The 20,779-nt window shown below is 38.2% G+C and overlaps 1 protein-coding gene across 2 annotated transcripts; it reads left to right on the forward strand.

The window, feature by feature from the left end:
- The first annotated feature begins 4,458 nt into the window (after positions 1–4,458).
- On the forward strand, positions 4,459–19,779 carry slc2a3b (solute carrier family 2 member 3b). Of its 2 annotated transcripts, XM_077575321.1 has the most exons (12): positions 4,459–4,540; positions 4,627–4,712; positions 10,013–10,120; positions 11,149–11,309; positions 11,376–11,616; positions 12,928–13,090; positions 13,187–13,374; positions 15,130–15,234; positions 15,316–15,417; positions 16,508–16,711; positions 16,843–17,142; positions 17,806–19,779. In XM_077575321.1, exons 2-11 carry the CDS (start codon positions 4,689–4,691, stop codon positions 17,101–17,103), a joined length of 1,557 nt encoding a protein of 518 aa, XP_077431447.1. In that variant the 5' UTR covers positions 4,459–4,540; positions 4,627–4,688; the 3' UTR covers positions 17,104–17,142; positions 17,806–19,779. The 2 variants fall into 2 exon arrangements, with proteins under 2 accessions (XP_077431447.1, XP_077431445.1); XM_077575319.1 differs by having other exon boundaries at positions 16,843–19,779.
- Positions 19,780–20,779: the final 1,000 nt, after the last annotated feature.

Genomic DNA, 20,779 nt, shown 5'->3' on the forward strand with positions numbered 1-20,779 from the left:
TGCAGCTTTAGGATCCAGCTATTCCTTGAGTGGGCCATATTTTCAGGCTGTCGTAAGGCACAGCGTCACGTCAAACTTTAACCAATGCTGGTACAGGATCACATTGAATACCACTGGAAACATTAGGGTTTGAAACCATGGTCAGTATTTCAAGTTAGGATTACAAAATAAACTCAAAGTTAGGTTTTCTGATGAGAATTAGGTGTCAAGCCAAAGTTGGGGTGAGTGTTTTAGGGTGCATGGTTTTAAGTAATGGTGTCAAATTAGAGGTTTAATTAAAGGTTCACTTTCAAATGAGGGTATGAAAACAAAGTCGGGGTTTACTAAATTAGGGTTACGGATTAGGATTTGTTGCCAAATTTAGGGTTTTAAGACAGGGTCAGGGTTTCAACTTCTGTCCATCTTCTTATCCGCTTATTCCTCACTTAGGGGCCGCAGGGTGCTGGAGCCTATCCCAGCTGGCTTCGGCCAGTAGGCAGGGTACACTCCAACATGGTTGCTAGCCAATCCAGGGGGTTTCAACTTTAGGTTTTCAATGGGAAATTCAAGCCTGGGTTATGTTTTCAAATAAGAGCTAGGATTTCAAATGAAGGTATAATCCCAAAGTTGGGGTTTCAGGTGAGTGTTAAGGTTTCAAGTCTTGGTTAGGGTTCAAATTGGGGTTTAGAGCCAAAGTCTGGGGTTCAAGCTAAATGTTTTCAAACAAGTCTTGAGGTTTCAAATGACAGTTTCTCGTCAAAGTTGAGATTTCAAATGAGGGTTTTGTATCAAATTAAGATTTGAAGCAAAAGTTAGGGGTTCAAATTAGGTTTTCAAAAGGAGGTTAAGGGTTCAAATTCTGTCTTTAATCGGGGATTAGAGTTTTAAAACATGTTTTCTAATCATGGATTCAATGCTTGGTAAGAGGGAAATAAAAAAAAATAGGGTTTCAAATGATGTTTCTAGTCTGAGGGAGACGTTGATTTCAACCCCATTAAGTTACTTTCAGGTGATTTTTTTTTGTGTGCATAAAAATCACTTCGTAAAGACGAAAAGCGGTTCTGCTCCAGCTGTTGTCATTTTTTTTTGAGTCCGCAGACCTTGTGCTTGTCGGCGTTATTGCAAATGATCAGGAAATGGATGCAAGTCGGCGGCGGGTGTGCAAGCGAGATTGGCAGACGGCTCCGCCCTCGCTTCCTGCCCTCGCTCTCTTATTATTATTATTATTATTATTATCATCGTTTGCAGATTTTTTACACGTCCATTTCATGGAGGACAGGTTGCCCTTGGCAACAGATCACATGATGGGATGTGGGGACGGAGCGAGCGGTTTTGTTAAGATGAGCAACTTGAAACAGTTGCGGGTGTGATGTCACAAGATAACCGGTGTTGCGCAACAATTGAGTCTTCTGACGCATTTGAAGTGTGATGTCATTAAAAAAAAAAAAAAAAACACTCTTTAGTTAGTAGTTGCCGGGATGTTATGCCATTTTTGGATTTTGCTAAATGGTTATGTTGAATAAAAAAAATAAAATAAAAAAGAGACAGGAATGCACTCAGCCCAGCATTTTTGCGTATTCACTTTTACTGACTTATTAGCAACATTTTAACAACTCGGCGCAAGGCCTCTAAAAAAAAAACATGTTGGGGTTTAACTCCTTTGAGTCCTGTGATATTTCAAATCAAAGGATTTAAAAAAAAAAAAATAGTAAAAATAAAAAAATATTAGAAAAAATAATCCCATTTAAAGGGAAATCCTTTCCAAGTTGATTTCAATTTTGTAACAATATGAAAAGTCATTCCAAGGCTTTTGTGCAATTCCAAGTCAGATTTTGAAAAAATAAATATCACTTGCGTTGGGGCCGAACCATCCTGTGTCACAAATAGGGATGTTCGGTACTATTTATTTATTACCAGTATGAGTATTCCCACTGATTACACACGAAACAAAAAGTTTTGCTGAATACAATGAAAACAACAACAATTGAAATGTATCCACTGGGCTTAAGTTGTCTTAGCAGCTGCAAAAGGACGTTCGTTACTCTTTTTGTTTTTCTCGATTCTGTTTGCAAACAGCGGCTCTCGTGCGACGAATCTCCCGTTAGATCATGAAAGTTAATCCTGCCAATGACAATCAAATCTTAACAAAATAGGGCCTCTACTTTGGTATTTTCGCGGAGGCCTTCAAATTCCAGGCCGAGATTTAGGTGGGCTATAAGATTAGAATTGAAGAATTAGGGGGGGGGGGGGGTTGTTCTGATTGTTTGCCACCCACTTATCCGGTCTCATGGTCTCTGCATGACCGGGCTTTGTATCCCGGGCATGTGCACGTTGGCCTTTGTGCTCGCGCCCTGGTGGGCAGCCGCCACAGAGCCTCTTTTCACCGGCAGAGTTTGTTCTCCACCTCACGAACCCGCGCACGTTGGCCCCAAATTGACGTCCGTCTTCTTCTTCTTTTTCTTCCTCTTGACTGCAAACACGCTGCAGTGACAAATGAGAAGCGAGTGTGGTCGTAGTGATTGGGGAAACTCCAAGCTTCCATATTTTTATGAGTCAGTGTGTGTGTTTTTGTATCGCACATGCAGATGCAGTGAATTTCAAAAGTCTACACACCCCTGTTTGTTTGAATGGCTTTATTTTTTTTTTTTTTTGTGATGTCGAATGAAAAACTATTATAACCCTGATACGTACATATAGACACGCTCGTATTCACACCTGAGGACAATTCAACCACTGATACAGTGCCTTGCGGAAGTATTAGCCCCCCCCCCCCCCGACTCCTCCTCCCTTGAAGTTTTTGACCTGATGAAAAAATGAAAGCAGATTTGGAATCAGTGCAAGAAAAAAAAAATCATCTTGAAAAGAAATTTTGCATCTTTGATTAAAAAAAAAAAAAAGTACAAATTTGTTGACTAGTGTTAGTGAATAAGTTACTGTAGATCATTTTTAAAAAAAATAATGATTGTTAACGCCTTTTCAAAATCGTCCTACGTTTTGTTCTTAAGCCGTCATGATAAGTTTTGTCTCGGGTCTTTATCGTGTTAGTGGATGCGTGACCAACCCCTCCCTGAGGCCTTGATAGTGGCGAGATCCGATTGTCCGCTGCACACATTTAAGACACTTTGTGCTGATGTAGCAAAGCTGCTCCAGAATACAAGAACGTTGTGTGATTCAGTGATAATAAGAATTAAAAAAATTATTCCTGGATCGACACCTTTTATCAGCATCCTGTTAAAATGAATGGGATGTTAATGGAGTTTTATCCTGGTAGAAAATAAACCATATAAAATAAAATATACTCACAAAAAGTCTCTGACATTTCCTGGTTTGATCAGGATTGTTTTTGTATAACTGTGAAAAAAAAAAATCATTTCATTTAACACAAAAGAAAAAAATTATGAACAGGCCTTTGTTTCTGACGCAGTTGATGATTCGCTGATGTATTAGACTGCTGCAGTATAGCGCCAACTAGTGCAGAGGAGGACTTCATGTCAGTTTTTTTTTTTTTTTTGATTCAAGTAGTGATAGCTAGCTTTCCCTAAGTAAGGCTGGTAAAAAAAAAAAAAGTATCAGTACTCACGCATCCCTACCTGTAAAAGTTATAGTACATTTTCAATTAATTTTGAAATTTAACCTTTTTTTTTGAATGGTGTGAACCACCCTTGGTGGAGGCAATTAACTCATTCACTGCCATTGACGGCTATAGAAGTTAAGAGTATGAAAACCTATAATTTTTTTTATTGTATATTGAGAACAGATATAAAATTAACTTAACTAGTGAAGACATGCGATTTAATTACGATAACAAATTTTAATCGCCCGACGCACCTAATTTTTAATCATCTTTTCTTTTTTAGATCTTTTTCTTTTAAGAAAAAAATATTAAAAAATTAGGTGCAATTTTTTTGAATCGTAATTAATTGCATGACTTGTTAACTCATGATGAATAACACATTTTGTATCTTCTAAATATGCAATAAAAAAAATCTAGGTTTTCATACTCTTTTTTTAACTAATATAAATAGTTTAAATTAATAGGTGTGAATAAGTTAAAAGAAAAAAATAGTCATTCATCTGGTGAGTTGTAAACAAAAAATTATATAGCATTGTATTTTTATCTAGAGAAGGTGAAAAACCGAATGGAACATTTATGCCATAAATATCCATAATTTATAATAATAAACATGTATTTGTTAATTGTATCTTATAAATTGACTATGACTCTTGTACTTAAAAAAAATTAATAAAATAAAATAAAATAAAATAAAAAATCCCCACTTTCCAACCTTGCCAATGATGTATTTTGTTGAAAAATGCTTTCAAAGTCGCTTGCTGGCTCCAATTCCGAAGCAGATTTATTGAAGGAGACCGGTTCTCCTCTTTAAACGTGATCTCGGGAGGGGGAGGCCAAAACGAGTGTCGAGAAGTCAGGGAGGAGGAAGAGGAGGAAGAGGAGGAAGAGGAGGGGGAGGAGTTTCTTGTGCGCTGCTTGTTGAAGTTGAGAGCAGACCATCTCATTCCTCCGGACCGCAAACAGGTCCTCGCCATCCCAGTCCAGCAGGTACAGAACTCGTTGATGTTGAAACTGTTTCTCTTTTCTACTTCTGCTGACACAACGTTGCTGCTTGTTTATATATTTGCTTTCAGGATTGACAGCTGTTTGCACAGTGAGGTGTGTTTCCTTCAAGCGTCACCCGGAAAGAGCAAAGATGGAGCGCATGGAAGATGATAAGGTCGATATTTTTTTTTTATTACTTTTATGATATAAATGCAACATTTTTTTTTTTATCGTAAAAGCCGCAGGAGGCCCGACGACGCTTTTGTGGAAACTTTCGGTCTCAGTTCCCACTCAGTTTGTTTTGTGCAGCTCACATTTGAATAAAAAAAAAGCCGGAGTTCATCAAGTCACAGGCTCGCAATTCTGTAATTTTCCTTTCTGGCATGAGGAGGATGTGAACGGAGCGTTTTGGGGACGTGACTAAGAGAGAGAGAGAGAGAGAGAGAGAGAGAGAGCAGGGCAAGTCGCAACTTGAGTGTCTTTCAGAAGCACGTTTATAGAGCAAAGGCGACACACGGGAGAAGAAAATATGAAGAACCTTCCTTAAATGACGTGCCTGTGTACCTAATGTTCTGTCCAATTTAAGATGGGTAACCACTGGTGGTTTTCTTTTGTAACACGTTGCGCACACTGTTAGGTCATCCTCAAGCTTGCGTAACGTTTTGACATTATGACCAAATTATGAGCTGTCATGTTGAATCAAATGAGTAACAGGTAGCAGTGGATTTTTCAATGGCAGCATCTTAGATGGTTTACCATCAAATAAAGTCTTCTGCCAAATTTACTAACTGAATCCGTCCATGCGTTTTCTATCGCCTCACTATGTCAACGACACATTTGCATGTTGTTAGTTCACTTGAGTTTCATTTTATTTGTGTTGTGAAGGTCAAAAGTTTTTGTTGTTGTTTAAAAAACAAAAACAAAAAAAAAAACGTTAAATGCATCTGCACATTTGGTTATGCACTTGGGTTGGACTCACCAATTCATTTTATAATATTAAAGTCACTATTAACTCACTCACTGCCATTGACGGGTATAGACGTCAAAAATTCATTAGAACTATTTATATTAGTTTAAAAAAAAAAATCCACTTTTGTTAAGTTTTTTTTGTTGAGTTTGAAAACCTAGGAAAAAATATTGTACATTTAGAACAGATATCAAATTTATGATTAATCGTGAGTTAACTAGTAAAGTCATGCCATTAATTATGAAAAATTTTAATCGCCCGACGCCCCTAATTTTTAATAATCTTTTCTTTTTTTTTCTTTCTTTTTGAAAGAAAAGATTATTAAAAATTAGGGGCGTCGGGCGATTAAAATTTTAAATTATAATTAATCGCATGACTTCACTAGTTAACTCACAATTAATCACACATTTTATATCTGTTCTAAATGTACAATGAAAAAAAAATTCTAGGTTTTAATACTCTTGTTAACAAAAGTGGGAAAAAATGTTCAACTAATAGAAATAGTTTAAATGAATTTTTAACGTCTATAGCCGTCAATGGCAGTGAATTTTTCTATATGTAGTTTTAAACAACGTAATCATAATTGAAATAATATTTTCTCAGCCATTCCTGACAATTGGGAGTTAGTTAAGTCCAGCTGTCCTACTGATTTAGATAAATGGTTGGATGTCACTGGAGTCAGGACTGAAACGCAACTACAGGAAATTACCAAACGAGTCGGTTGGGAGGCAGCATAGTGGCCTAGAGGTTATCACGTCTGCCTCACAGTTCTGGGGTTCCGCGTTTGAGTCTACCTTTGTAGAGTTCGCTTTTTTTTTTTTTTACGGGTACACCAACTTCCTGTCCGTCTATAAGTGTCCTGTGATTGGCTGGTGACCCATTCCAGACTTTTTCATTTGAGTCCATAAAGTCCAATTAAGTTGCCGGTTTTCGTATTTTTCATCATCTGGCAAGCAAATACAAATGACACAATCACATTGAAATGTTATAAGTAACCGCTGATTTTTTCGACTCATTTTTTTCAGTTACATAACACTCCTTTCGACATGGATTCGCTGGCTGATAAACCTCCCGACCACTCCCCGGATTTAAAAGGCGTCACAGGCAGCAAAGGCGTAATTTTCACGTCACGTCGCTTGACAGTTGGGCAACAAAAACGTGTCGCTGCAAGTGCACGCGTGTTGTCTCTGTCGTCCGTATACACAAACAAAACTGTAAAATCAGGGGTGGGTTAAGTCTTGTGCTCAAGGACCACATTTTTTTTTTTTTTAGAACGAGCAGATGGGGCCAGGTCGTTTGTCAATTTTATTATAAATTAATTAAACCATTATTAACTCATTCACTGCCATTGACGGCTATAGACGTCAAAAATTCATTTCAACTATTTTTATTAGTTTAACATTTTTTTCTACTTTTGTTAACAAGAGTATGAAAACCTATATTGTTTTATTGTACATTTAGAACAGATATAAAATTTGTGATAAATTGTGAGTTAACTAGTGAAGTCATGTGATTAATTACGATGAAAAAATTTAATCGCCTGACGCCTCGAATTTTTTATAATCTTTAAGTCGCGTCAGGCGATTAAAATGTTTAAATGTAATTAATCGCATGACTTCAATAGTTAACTCACGATTAATCACATTTTATATCTGTATTTCTAAAAAAAAATTTTTTTCGTTTTTCATACTTTTGTTAACAAAAGTGGGGGAAAAAAAGTTAAACTAATAGTTCAAATGGATTTTTGACGTCTATAGCCGTCAATGGCAGTGGATGAGTTAAAAAGAATATTTATTAAAATGTATTTACATTTAAAGGGAAAATCAAGTCAAAAATATTCTTTACAAAAATCTGTTCTATTTGCCACCACTAGTCTAAACGGCATTCTGATTAATATTGTGCTAGTGGAATATGAATGTATCCGAAAAATCCACTTGTTTTTATACATCGCACTGGGCGGCCATTTTGCTACTTGCTGTCGACTGAAAATGACACCACAGTGAGGGCTCAGGTGAAGACCGTCACTGTTTTCTGGGGTTGGTCACATGACGTTCGCAAGCTGAGCCCTCAGGCACTGTGATGTCATTTTCAGAACATTTGATTTGATCAATAAAACTACTAGTACTAGTTATGTTGATTGCAAATTTCTCAAAACAGGATCCGTTCTTTACAAAGGCAGCGGACGGCCTGCAACTGCCACCACTAATGAAAACACAAACTCCCGGAGCAGGCGTTCACGCAAAGCCAGGGAAAATCTATCCCGAGGGCTGAACTGGATTGAACCGCATTTAGTGACACAAAAAACATTTTCCCAGCAGGCAATTTTGCAACATTGCAACAATGTTAGTTAGCGAGCCGCCGGCAAGTGTAGATGGCAGGTTGCTGGTGAGGATCCGTGTTTTGACATCCGTGACATACTTTTCCGGAACGTTTTTTTGATCAAGCTCCAAATTGCATCACTTGTTTGTTCAGCAAGTTCGCTTGTCATTGAATTGTCTTTTTTCGGCCTTCTCGTAACACAAATCTTCTGTGTGTCGCTTTCGAAAGTGTGCAAACGTTTCCTGCGTTCCTCCACAGACCACAAACATTGATACAACTTGTCACTCACACTCTAAAAACAGTTGGCTCGAAAGTAACCCAATTTTGGATCCAAAATGGACCCATCCACTTTATGAGTCAATTTAACCCAACTTTCTAGTTTCGAGTTAACTATTGAAGTCATGCAATTAATTACACAAAATTTTTTTTAAAAAAGAAAGAAAATATTATTAAAAATTAGGGGCGTCAGGCGGTTAAATTTTTTAATCGTAATTGAATTGCATGACTTCACTAGTTAACTCTTGATTAATCACAAATGTTATATCTGTTCTAAATGTACAATAAAAAAATCGAGGTTTTCATACTCTTGTTAACAAAAGTGGGGGAAAAATGTTAAACTAATAGAAATAGTTTAAATGAATTTTTGACGTTTATAGCCGTCAATGGCAGTAAATAAAAAAAAAAAAAAAAAAAGATTATGAATAATTCGGGCCATCAGGCGAGTTTTTAAGTTTTTAATTGTAATTAATCGCATGACTTCACTAGTTAACTCGCGATTAATCACAAATTTCATATCTGTTCTAAATGTACAATAAAAAAAAATCTAGGTTTTCATACTATTGTTAACAAAAGTGGGGGAAAAATGTTAAACTAATAGAAATAGTTTAAATGAATTTTTGACGTTTATAGCCGTCAATGGCAGTAAATAAAATAAAAAAAAAAAAGATTATGAATAATTCGGGGCATCAGGCGATTTAAGTTTTTAATCGTAATTAATCGCATGACTTCACTAGTTAACTCGCGATTAATCACAAATTTCATATCTGTTCTAAATGTACAATAAAAAAAATCTAGGTTTTCATACTCTTGTTAACAAAAGTGGGGGAAAAATGTTAAACTAATAGAAATAGTTTAAATGAATTTTTGATGTTTATAGCCGTCAATGGCAGTAAATAATTTTTTTTAAAAAAAAAGCTTATGAATAATTCGGGGCATCAGGCGATTTAAGTTTTTAATCGCATGACTTCACTAGTTAACTCGCGATTAATCACAAATTTCATATCTGTTCTAAATGTACAATTAAAAAAATTCTAGGTTTTCATACTATTGTTAACAAAAGTGGAAAAAAATGTTCAACTAATAGAAATATTTCAAATTAATTTTTGACGTCTATAGCCGTCAATGGCAGTTAATGAGTTAATTTTAACTCAATTTTAATTATTATGAAATTACTGTATCAATCACTAATAGATGCAGCCATATTTCTATTAGTTTAACACTTTTCCACTTTTATATTAACAAGAGTATGACAATTTAGAAAAAAATATTTTATTGTACATTTAGAACAGATATAAAATTTGCAATTAATCGTGAGTTAACTATTACAATTATGACCCAAAAAAAATCGCCTGACACCCCTGATATATACACAATGTAAATTGTTCCCAGTTTACCTTTTAATAACTGGAAATCAAATCATATTTAATAATAATAATTTAAAAAAAAAGTGTTTTAATCAAATTAATTCTCTTTGAATAACATTGTTTTTTCTTGAAACTTTGCGCGACTTCAAAAGGCCTCAATGTTGTACACGTAGCAAATTTCTGCTGCATTATCCGCTTATTATGCACTAATCCCACTTTACTTCAGAAGGGCCAAGCGGGGAAAAAAACAACAGAATCCCGTCTCAGTCCCTGCAGGTGCTTTTGACTGTAGACTTCCCGGCGACACAGCGAGTACTGTTGTCGCCAATACGAGCAGGTCGAAAAGCGCCAGTGAGAGTCGAGATGTGGAAAAGGCTCATTGTGCGTGCGTGACGGCAACTGTGTCCATAAACAACAAGAGCTTTGTCAGAAGGCGGGGACACTCCACATCCAACTGCTGGAACAGAGGCCATTCTTTTCCAAAAGGCGTCCACGCGTTGTTCTCGTCTCATCCTTTGTCTCCCTCTCGCCTTCTTCGCCAAACAGCCCCGGCAGAAGAAAGTCACCTTCTACCTGCTCTACTGCGTCTCCACTGCGGTCATCGGATCGCTGCAGTTCGGTTACAACACGGGGGTCATCAACGCACCTGAGCAGGTGTGTGTCACGAGCACGTCGGAGTCATCCTAAGAGCAGACGTTTGATGTTTTGATGTGGGAAATCCATTCATTGGCGTTGACAATATTAAAAGCGGTTTACAGGCCCAAACACGACGTGCACACCTGAATAATCGGATGAGATCCAACAAGAGAGCTGTTGTGATTATTGTGATACTACAGATCAATTTTAATTCTTTTTTTTTTTTTTTATATATATATATATAGGTACATGTAAAATACAATAAACACATTCAGGGTTTCCTCCAGAAAACATGCTAAGCCTGAAAAAATTAATCACAAAAAATAAAAAAAATTAAACTTTTTACTTTTGCAACTTTTTGAAAATGATATATTTTGCTGAAATGGAGTCATTACAAAGTTAGTAACAACTGCAAAAAAAAAAAAAAAAGCCTTAATTATTGCTGACATTGTTGGATCTCTCTATGTGCCAGTGTACCTAATGAAGTGTCCAATTATTATTGTAAAATTGTAAAAATATTTTTGGGATGAACATCATGACGCATGTGAGCGAGTTTGCAAATAGTTTTGTTCTTTTAGACCTAAAGATATGCTGCCCTCTTGTGGATTAATGAACACAAAACGCTCTTAAAGGGATACGAGCCATTTTCAGCAGCAAAAAGGTCATATTTTGTCCAGAATGAATTTGATAACTTCATTATTTTTCATGTGTAATGAATACCTTTAAAAATAAAATTTCACACCTGCTGTCGATTGAAAATGATTGAAGATCGCCTTTGCTGAAGAAGTAGGTAACGACCAATCATGGCTCACCTGTTTTGTGGGTTCGGTCAGCAAACTGAGCCATGATTAGTCGTTAGCGACTTCCTCAGAACAGGTGACGTCATTTTCAGTCGACAGAAAGTGGATTTTTTTTTTTTAATTGCACATGAAAAATAATGAAGTTATAAAATGGCCAATGAGTCAAGTGTCCCTTTGATGTTGAATGGCAGCACCTACTTTATTTATTTATTTATTTATTTATTTATTTTTCCTTGACTTAAACAGAAACTACGTCGGTTCTTCCAAAATGTGTCTCTGGAGCGCTTCGACGAGCCCTTCAGTCCGGACGCCACCACGATGGTGTGGAGTTTTGCCGTAGCCATCTTTAGTGTGGGCGGCATGTTGGGCTCCTTCAGCGTGGGGGCCATCGTCAACAAGTTCGGCAGGTGAGGAAGTCGCAGGATCCCAAAAAACGATGGCAAAATATTGCTGTTGACCGTCTTCCCGTCCAGGAAGAAGTCCATGCTGCTGGCTAACGTTCTGGCCGTGCTGGGCGGGGGTCTGATGGGACTGTCCAGCCTGAGTCGCTCTTTCGAGATGGTCATCGTCGGACGCTTGATCATCGGCGTCTTCTGCGGCCTGAGCACGGGACTGACGCCCATGTACGTGGGTGAGATCGCGCCCACCGCCCTCAGAGGAGCATTCGGCACCTTGCACCAGCTGGGCGTGGTTATTGGCATCTTGGTGGCACAGGTAGGGGGGGGGGGGGGCACGCCGTGCACTCAAGTCACATAATCACATGCAGTCAGTGTTACCACAGTTACCTTGAATTTTATTTTTTTATTTCTCATTGCTTGACTTTAAAAGTAACTTGGTTACTTTACTTGATTACTTCATTAGTTATATCCAACAGATGCTGGCAACGCCACTTAAAATAAAATTGACAGCCGGTTGTGCCAATACTAAATTGGAAGTGCATTTTTAACAGTAATGTTGAAGAATCAAGTTTTTATTTTCATTTTAAAAATGTATAAATACATCCCCTTTTTTTTTACTGAACATTAGTTAGTTTGTTTTTATTTAAAAAACAAGTGTTTATGGATTTCACTTTTTAAATACAGACTTATCGTGTTTTTTTAAGGGAGTCTGTTTTGGCCTGGCAATGTTTTTATAATAATAATAAAATATATAATTTATAATTTTTTTATAAATTTAATGATTAAATTTGGGGACCTCATACAGTCACACAGCTTTGTGTTTCTTTCTCTTTAACTCATTCACTGGCAGCCATTTTCACTGAAGCAACCCCCTTCGCTCCCAGCTGTTTTACTGGGATTCTGACTGATTTTGCAAAAGCCACAGAATATTGTGGTCTATTGTTATAAAAAACATGAAACCTACCAAAAGAAAGATTAGAGTCTCTTGTTTCATCAGGGAAAAAAAGTATATTTATATCTGTTTCCGTTTTGCAGCAATTAGCATTAGAATATAGCTAAGTTTCATCATTATTCACAAAACTGTTGAAAACACTGTGAAAAAGAGCTTGTTGCAACACGGCCCTGGCTGAGCTCTTATACTCTGCTGCCACCTGCTGGCCGTTTTTGTAATAACTACCATTGCTTTAAGCATTTTCTTCAGTTCAGAGGCTGCATTAAAGTCTTCTGTAAAAAAAAAAAAAAAAAGTATAAATATGTTTTTGGCACCATTGCAATATTTAAAATAGAACGTTTTTATACGTTTTTGGGAGCAACCGAGTTAAGCTTGAATTTTCTGCTATCCTTATTTTTTTATTTTCACGTTCTTTTAGTATTTTTGAAGCTAGATAACATTTTGTCAACAGCAGAGTGTATGTGCTTTAATATATATATATATTATTTTTTTTTAGCTGACAGACTCAAAATACTGTTTGGATTTCCAGCAAATGGAATGGAAAGTGGGGAAAATGCTAATTTTGTGAATGTGTTTTAATCAGTGAAAAAATGTGAAATGATTAGCGCGTTAAAAAAGATAATAGATTTCCATAGCTATAATAACATAAATACTTTTTTTTTTTTTTTTCACCAGATCTTTGGTCTGGAGTCTCTTCTGGGCTCTGATACCCTGTGGCCCGTCCTCCTGGCCCTGACCATCCTGCCTGCGATCCTCCAGAGCATCATGCTGCCCTTCTGCCCCGAGAGCCCCCGATACCTTCTCATCATCCTCAAACAGGAAGACGAGGCCAGGAAAGGTTCGAACCCGCCGACGCACACACGAGATCCTCACCTCAACTTGGGGTTCATACTTTGTTGGCTGGTCTTCCTCCTGTGGCCGTCCCCGCTCGCAGCGCTGGTGCGTCTTCGTGGCTTCGAGGACGTGAGCGAGGACATGGATGAGATGAAGGAGGAAGGCATGAAGATGGCCATGGAGAAGAAAGTCACCATCCTGGAGCTCTTCCGGTCTCACAACTACCGGCAGCCCATCATCATCGCCATCGTCCTGCAACTCTCCCAGCAGCTGTCGGGCATCAACGCCGTGAGTACGCTTCTTATTAACTCTTTGACTGCCAAAAACGTTAAATAACGTTAAGTAAAATCCTATGGAGGAGTGCCAAAGACGTTAAAAGACGTTTGTTTCAAAACAGAGGTGAAACTAAGCATTTTCTATTGTTGATTACTGAAAAACGGAATAAGGTAGAAACAAACTTTTTTTTTCTGATGAAAGATGAGAGTCCAATCTTTCATTTGGTAGTATGTGTGTTTCCATAGTCCAAACACAACATTTTCTGTAGACCTTGAAAGATCAGTCAAAAGGCTTAAATCGGCTGGCACCCACAGCATCCCTTTTCTGAAAACGTCTGGCAGTCAAAGAGCTAATTGAGGGGGGAAATTTCTTGGAAATTTCCATGTAAAGTTAAGATGAAGACATTTTTGGAAGTATTTCAAATTGGAAACTTGGGGGGGGCGGTCATTTAATGTATAGGTATCATTTTTAAGCATAAATATAACTCAACAAAATTGACCAAGTAACTGCTCATAACTTGAAAAACTTTTTATTTTTATTTATTATTAAATACATTTTTATCGTATTTTTATTTTATTTTTTAAAAATATTTTATATTATTTTTCATTTATTTATTTTTATTTTTATTTTTTAAATCCCAGAATTTTGCAACCCTAACTGCAAATGCCCTCTTTACACATCAGTACGAGTGATTTGATGTGATTTGAGTCTCTTTGCCTTAAGTACCGGTGGCTGGTCTCAGCAGCTTTCACGAGTATTCGATACCGTGAAATCATTCGCTCCATACGATATTTTCCCATTTCTAGCCAGCATCCTTTTAAACGAAGTGATGCAATTAAGCATCTCGCCGAGAGATACAAAACTGCCGATGACAAGCGCACGACAGAGAATTCTGCTTGGCCTTCGGGCCTCGTTAGATCGAGCGGAATAATTGCAGCCTTTTCGAGGGGTCGGACGAGCGACGAGCTCGGTGGCATTTCTAATAGTTGCGTTAGCGAGGTCACGTAACCAGGCTGACTGGATGTGTTAGTGGCCGCTGACAATCACGACGCTGCCCACGGCGAGAGCTTGTGACCTCCACCCTTTGTGACCTCCACTTTACCATTTAGCTGCACTTCAACAGATATGAAATTTGTGATTAATCGCGAGTTAACTAGTGAAGTCATGCGATTAATTACGATTAAAAACTTAAATCGCCTGATGCCCCGAATTATTCATAATCTTTATTTATTTTTTTATTTTTTATTTACTGCCATTGACGGCGATAGACGTCAAATTCATTTGAACTATTTCTATCCGTTTTTTTTCCCCCACTTTTGTTAACAAGAGTATGAAAACCTAGATTTTGTTTTATTGTACATACAGAACAGACATACAATTTGTGATTAATCTTGAGTTTAAATAATTAAGCAATTAAACAAAAAAGAAAATATAAAAAAAATGAGGGGCGTCAGACGATTACATTTTTTAATTGTAATTAATCGCATGACTTCAATAGTTAACTCACGATTAATCACGCATTTTATATCTGTTCTAAACATACAATACATTTTTTTCTAGGTTTTCATACTCTTGTTCACAAAAGTGGAAGAAAAAACCTAATAGAAATAGTCCAAATGAATTTTTGACGTCTATAGCCGTCAATGGCAGTGAATGAGTTAATAAGCTTGCTATTATTTTCAATTTCATATTTAGCTGAAAATCAAACTGCTGACCATTATGTTTGTTAGCAAAAATATTGCGTACTAACTTTGAGCTTTTTTTTAGGTCTTCTATTACTCGACGGGCATTTTTAAGACGGCTGGCGTGACTGAACCCATCTACGCCACCATCGGCGCTGGGGTGGTCAACACGGTGTTCACCGTCGTTTCCGTGAGTGTCGAACCTCAACGTTGTCGTCCCTTTCGGTGCGGTTTGTCGGTTTTCTTTACAAATGTCTCCGGGTTGTTCCAGCTCTTCCTGGTTGAAAAAGCGGGTCGACGGACCTTACACCTGATCGGACTGGGCGGGATGGCCGTTTCTGCCCTGCTCATGACCATCTCGCTTTCCCTGGTGGTGAGTGACGATTCCATCCGTTTTAGAAAACGGGAGCTTTTGCCGACTGCTGGATGTCAAAACACAGGATTGACATAATAACCAATTTTCATGACGTTTTTCCAGTTGGCAGTCCTGGGCAAGGCAGCACATTCTAATCCTGACTACGATTTGGAACTGTTCATAATTCTTTCCACCTTGTCTAAGGCCTCGGTTCCGTCTGAAGAAAAACTGCCATAAATCATGATAACTGTTGTGATGGGTTTTCTTTTAGTGATGAGCAGTGTTGTTTTTGTGCATCTTTTGGAATTATGGTCAAAAAGTTTAACCTTGGTCTCGTCAGACCGTAATGCAACCACATTATTTCAGTTGCTTCCCAAATCTAAAAGAAAAAAACTAATAATACAATTGTTGAGTTGTACAAGTTACAATAATGGTGGAAATCATTTTGGAATGATTTATCTTGGTCTCATTTTTTTTTTTTATATTACAAAAACCTGGCATTTGAACAAGGGTGTGTAGACTTTTTATTTCCGCAGTATAACGTCGATCCAAGTATAGCTAGCTACCCAGTAGGGCTGCTCGATTATGGGGGGAAAAAAAATAATCCTGATTATTTTGGTAATGATTGAAATCAGGATTATTCAAACGATTATTTTTAATATATATAATAAAATATTTCAAAATATTAAGACAAATAAAATTAATCGAAACACTATAATTATGTAAATTCCTTTTGGAACAAACAAGATTTATTAAATTAGTCATTAAATTGGTGCAAATCTAAACATTTAAACAACTCAAAATGAGTATTAATAATCTTTTATTTTTGTTCACGATTATGCCAAGTTTGTGATTGTGGAGTGTAATAATTAAAATTGTATTTGGATTTCGATGAATTGCACAGCCCTACTACCCAGATTATTTTGTGATGTGTTGTGTTTATGAATATGATGACTTTAATATGTTATATTATTCAATTGGATTAAGAAAAACAATGTAGATGAGCTCCTATACTGTAAAGTATTAAGAATCTAACGGCTTCTCTCATTTATTTACATTTGAATTCAATTCAATTGAATTTATTTATGTACCTCATTTTGCTGAACAGAAATCGACGCCATCTCTGAGCTACATGGCCATCGTGGCTGTTTTCGGCTTCGTGGCCAGTTTCGAGATGGGCCCCGGTCCCATCCCCTGGTTCATCGTGGCCGAGCTCTTCTCGCAGGGGCCTCGACCCGCCGCCATGGCCGTCTCCGGTTTGTCCAACTGGACCGCCAACTTCCTGGTGGGCCTTGGCTTCCCCAAACTGAAGGTACGTTTTCACGCAGAAGCTGCTCAACAACAACACGGCGATAAGGGAGCACGTGGTGATTCCATCACATACCACAAGAGGGCGCCAGTGTAGCTCACTCCGATCCAAACTCTCCCGTCTGTTTCCCTTAGGAACTCTGCGGTCCTTACGTGTTCATCATCTTCATGGTGTTGCTCATCGTCTTCTTCATCTTCACTTTCCTGCGAGTGCCCGAGACCAAAGGAAGGACCTTCGACGACATCGCTCAAGGGTTCGCCGCCAGCGCCTCCAAATCCTCCAGTTCCCCCGTGCCTGAAGCGGCGGTCGTGGGCCTGCCCGGGAGCAAAGAACCTCCGCCCACGTCCCCCTCGGAAAAGGTCCCCATGGTGGATCTTCCCGGGGAGAAACCCTAAGAGAGAAGAAGTCATGTGACAGGAGAGCAGTTAGAAAAGGTCAGTGTCATAACATCAGATATGAGACTTTTGGTAGTTGAAAACAAATCACATGATCTCATTCACTGCCATTGACGGCTATTGACGTCAAAAATTCATTTGAACTATTTCTATTAGTTTAACATTTTTGTTAACAAGAGTATGAAAACTTAGATATGTTGTTGTTGTACATTTAGAACAGAAATAAAATTGATGATTAATTGTGAGTTAATTATTGAAGTCATGCGATTAATTACAATTAAAAAATGTAATCGCCGGACGCGATTAAAGAAAAGATTCTTAAAAATTAGGAACGTCGGGCGATTACAAATTTTAATCGTAAATTAATTGCATGACTTCATGAGTTAACTCACAATTAATCGCAAATTGTAAATCTGTTCTAAATGTACAATAAAAAATTCTAGGTTTTCGTACTTTTGTTAACAAACAAAAAAAGTTAAACTAATAGAAATAGTTCAAATGAATATTTGACGTCTATAACCGTCAATGGCAGTGAATGAGTTAAACAGGGTATTTTTTGGTGTGTGTGTGTGTGTGTAGGAAATGCCAAAATAATTAACCGAGGTCCTTGTAAGCTTGCTTAAACGGAATTGCTGGCCCTTAAAAGTTTGTTGACATTCCTCGCATACTGCCTCCTTTTTAAGAGGATCAACATGTTTTCAGTGTTCAGAAACCCCCCCCCACCCACCAACCACAAGCCCCCCCACCTGCGTTAGAAAGTTGCCGGATTTCAGCTTTTAGATTTTGAGGTCAAGCTCGGAAAAGCCAGGCTGACCCCGAAAACAACGAAGGCGGCGGTGGTGGTGGGAAGGGGCGTGTCCTGCCAACTCCGCCCCACAACAATTCCATGAGACGCACAGAGGAATCCCGCCTATTGATTTCAGATCAATACATCCAAGCGCGGTCATTCCGGAACTGCTATGCGTGTGTAAATATCGTGTGTGTGTGCGTGTTGGACTCTGCTGCTAAAGAAGAAACAAGTCGTGTGAACGTCTACTGCCGATGAGAAACTTGATTTTTATGACAATGACGCGTAGTTTAGGCTCTTCACTGACTTTTTCCATGAAACTTGCTTGTCGTTTTTGTTCCGGTCGAACAAAAGTACAAAAGAAGCAATCGCATATTCGCAGTTCGGCTTTCGCTGTTTTTGTGCTCAAGCCAGGGATAAAAGTGGTGCTTTGGCGCCAACTGATGGCCTCTTGGGAATGAAATGTGGACGGAGTAGTCGAGATTCATAAGAAGGCTGTTTGAGTGTAGTGGGACGCTTTTGGAGGGGAGAGTCAAATACTTGAAAAGGACTGAGCAGGGTTAGAATAGTTTTGGATTTTTTTTAAATTTTTTCAATCATATTTCGTTTTGACTTTTTCCCAATCAGTTAGTTTTTAGTAGTTTTTTGTTAGTTTTTTGGGGGGAATTTTTTAAAAAAATTTTTATTGTTTTTAGTATTAGTTTTAGATTTTTTTCAAATAAAGAGCATTTATTGAGTGCAAGATAAAAAAAAATAAAAATCACAGTAAGTATTGTGTGATAAAGTAAAGTTTAGTAAAATTTCCAAACGACTTTTTGGCAGGCCTTCTTCTGTATAGCTGAAAAGTAATAATATAACCAATACATTTAAAATAGACACTTATGCATGAAAGTAATTGACAAAAAAAAGAAGAAGAAAACATTTCATTTTCACAACAATTATAGTTAGTTTTATTCATATGAATTAGTTTCCCCTTTAAAAAAAAGAAGCACTCTATTTATTTTCAGTTTTAGTTAGTTAGGCATATAAACTGTAGTCAATTATAAAAGTTACAATTATTTGTAAATTTTTGCTATTGGTCTCCATCTCTTGCGAATGACCAAAATAAGACTTTCTGCTTTTGTAATTGCCTATAACGCCAAATGAAGCTCCTGCCCTCAAGCCAACGTAGTTCCCTGGCACCAAGGTGCCACATGAGGGCACCAAAGCACTACTTTTGTACTGGACTGGGCTTTTTGCCAAAGAACAAAAACAGCAAATGGGTAAGTGGTACGTATTGCAAATATTTTGTGTCAAATCGTGCACTCGAGGTCTTACTGATTCACTCCTGACGACGACGTTGCACGTCGGTGAAGAGATCCGATCATAACACTAACGGCTTGTATTTATTTGAGTGGTTTGGACGCATTTGTTTGTTTTTAACGCCGCAACTGAAACAGCTGAATGCAACTTACGGAACGGCGTTACATTTGCACATTGGCACGGCGGGCTTTTATGATGACCGTCTTCTGTCCTGCTTAACATTAATCCACTGGACGCATTCTATCAATTTATTCGGTATGTCGAGATGAAATCTGCTCGGCAACATTCTTTTATAGGCCGTAATTGGCCGTTCAGTGCCACGTGGGCGTACCTAATATATTGCTACGAGTGTACATTTGTTCAATGCTCTGATTTTTCATGCACTTCTGTCTTTTGGACTGTTACTATGCCGTTCCTGTACGCCGCCATATACTGTACATGCCAGCCTTTAATATGTATATTTTGCTCCGTGTTTGCATTTTTATATGGGTCAAGTAAAAGTGTTGAGTGGGCGTCACATTGCTGTGAGACGCCTGCTTGGAAAAGAACTCAAATGGAAATAAAGTTTTGTGCATCTGTTTCAAGAAGAGACTTTCTGACTTCAATGTGTCCTGACCAAATGTCCACCCCACCATTGGCCGGTCTCTTTTCGGCCTCGTGTGACATCACCGCCTGCTCAGTGGAGCGAACCAAAGTGCTAAATAAAATCAAACCGGGCCCAGGCGGTGCGATAAAAAATGCAACAAGAGCAAGAGTTCATCTTTTCCGCGGGGCAGACTTCGCTCCTGGGTCACGCAGTTCGATTTGGCGAAAATCTACAAAAAATATTCAGCAATTGATGAAAACAGTACAGTAGTAGGCGTCGCTCTTGGCAGAGGATAAAGAATATATGCCTCTTATATCTGTCCATATGTTGTCACTTTGTGAGTTTAAATATCCATAAAGGTCATAACATTGATGCTATTCATTAGCCAGTCTGTAGCATTTTGCATCATTAGCGATGTGTTTGTTCAAAGTACAATTATTTGTTTTAGGGTTCGTTTGAAAGTAAACTTTAAATGGGAGTGGCATTTAACAGCTTAAAGCCTTTTTTTGGGAGGAATCATTAACTGTGAAATGACTCTCAATGATTCTTATTCTCTCTACATAGTAACTGATGCTTTTGATGACGCGAGTTTGAGTTTTTGTTCACGAATCAAAGCAAAAATCCACCAAATGACGGCACATATTTTTCAAAACTGTATAATAGACGGATAGATAGATAGACGATTTGACCCCTTAACAAAAGTCACAGCCATCCCCCTAAAAAGGTCAAACAATTAATTTCATAACGATTCCCTTTCGACTTAAATGCCCATATTTAGGAGCTTGCCTGACCCCCCCCCCCCCCCCCCCCTGCCCCCCAGGCCGGCTGGGAATGGGGCCATGGAACTCAATGTGTCGAGCCGGAGGGCAAACATCTCCCTTGCAAGAGTCCACTCAAGTCTTCCTCATTGCAGTGAACTGGGGCATGAAAAAGCGCGCCGTCAACAAGCTGCAATGCCGTGAGGTGGCCAGGGGGTGGCGAGCGTGAGCCGGACCTCGGCT

The sequence above is a fragment of the Vanacampus margaritifer genome, chromosome 9 (assembly GCF_051991255.1).
Source record: "Vanacampus margaritifer isolate UIUO_Vmar chromosome 9, RoL_Vmar_1.0, whole genome shotgun sequence".
Classification (NCBI taxonomy): Eukaryota; Metazoa; Chordata; class Actinopteri; order Syngnathiformes; family Syngnathidae; genus Vanacampus; species Vanacampus margaritifer.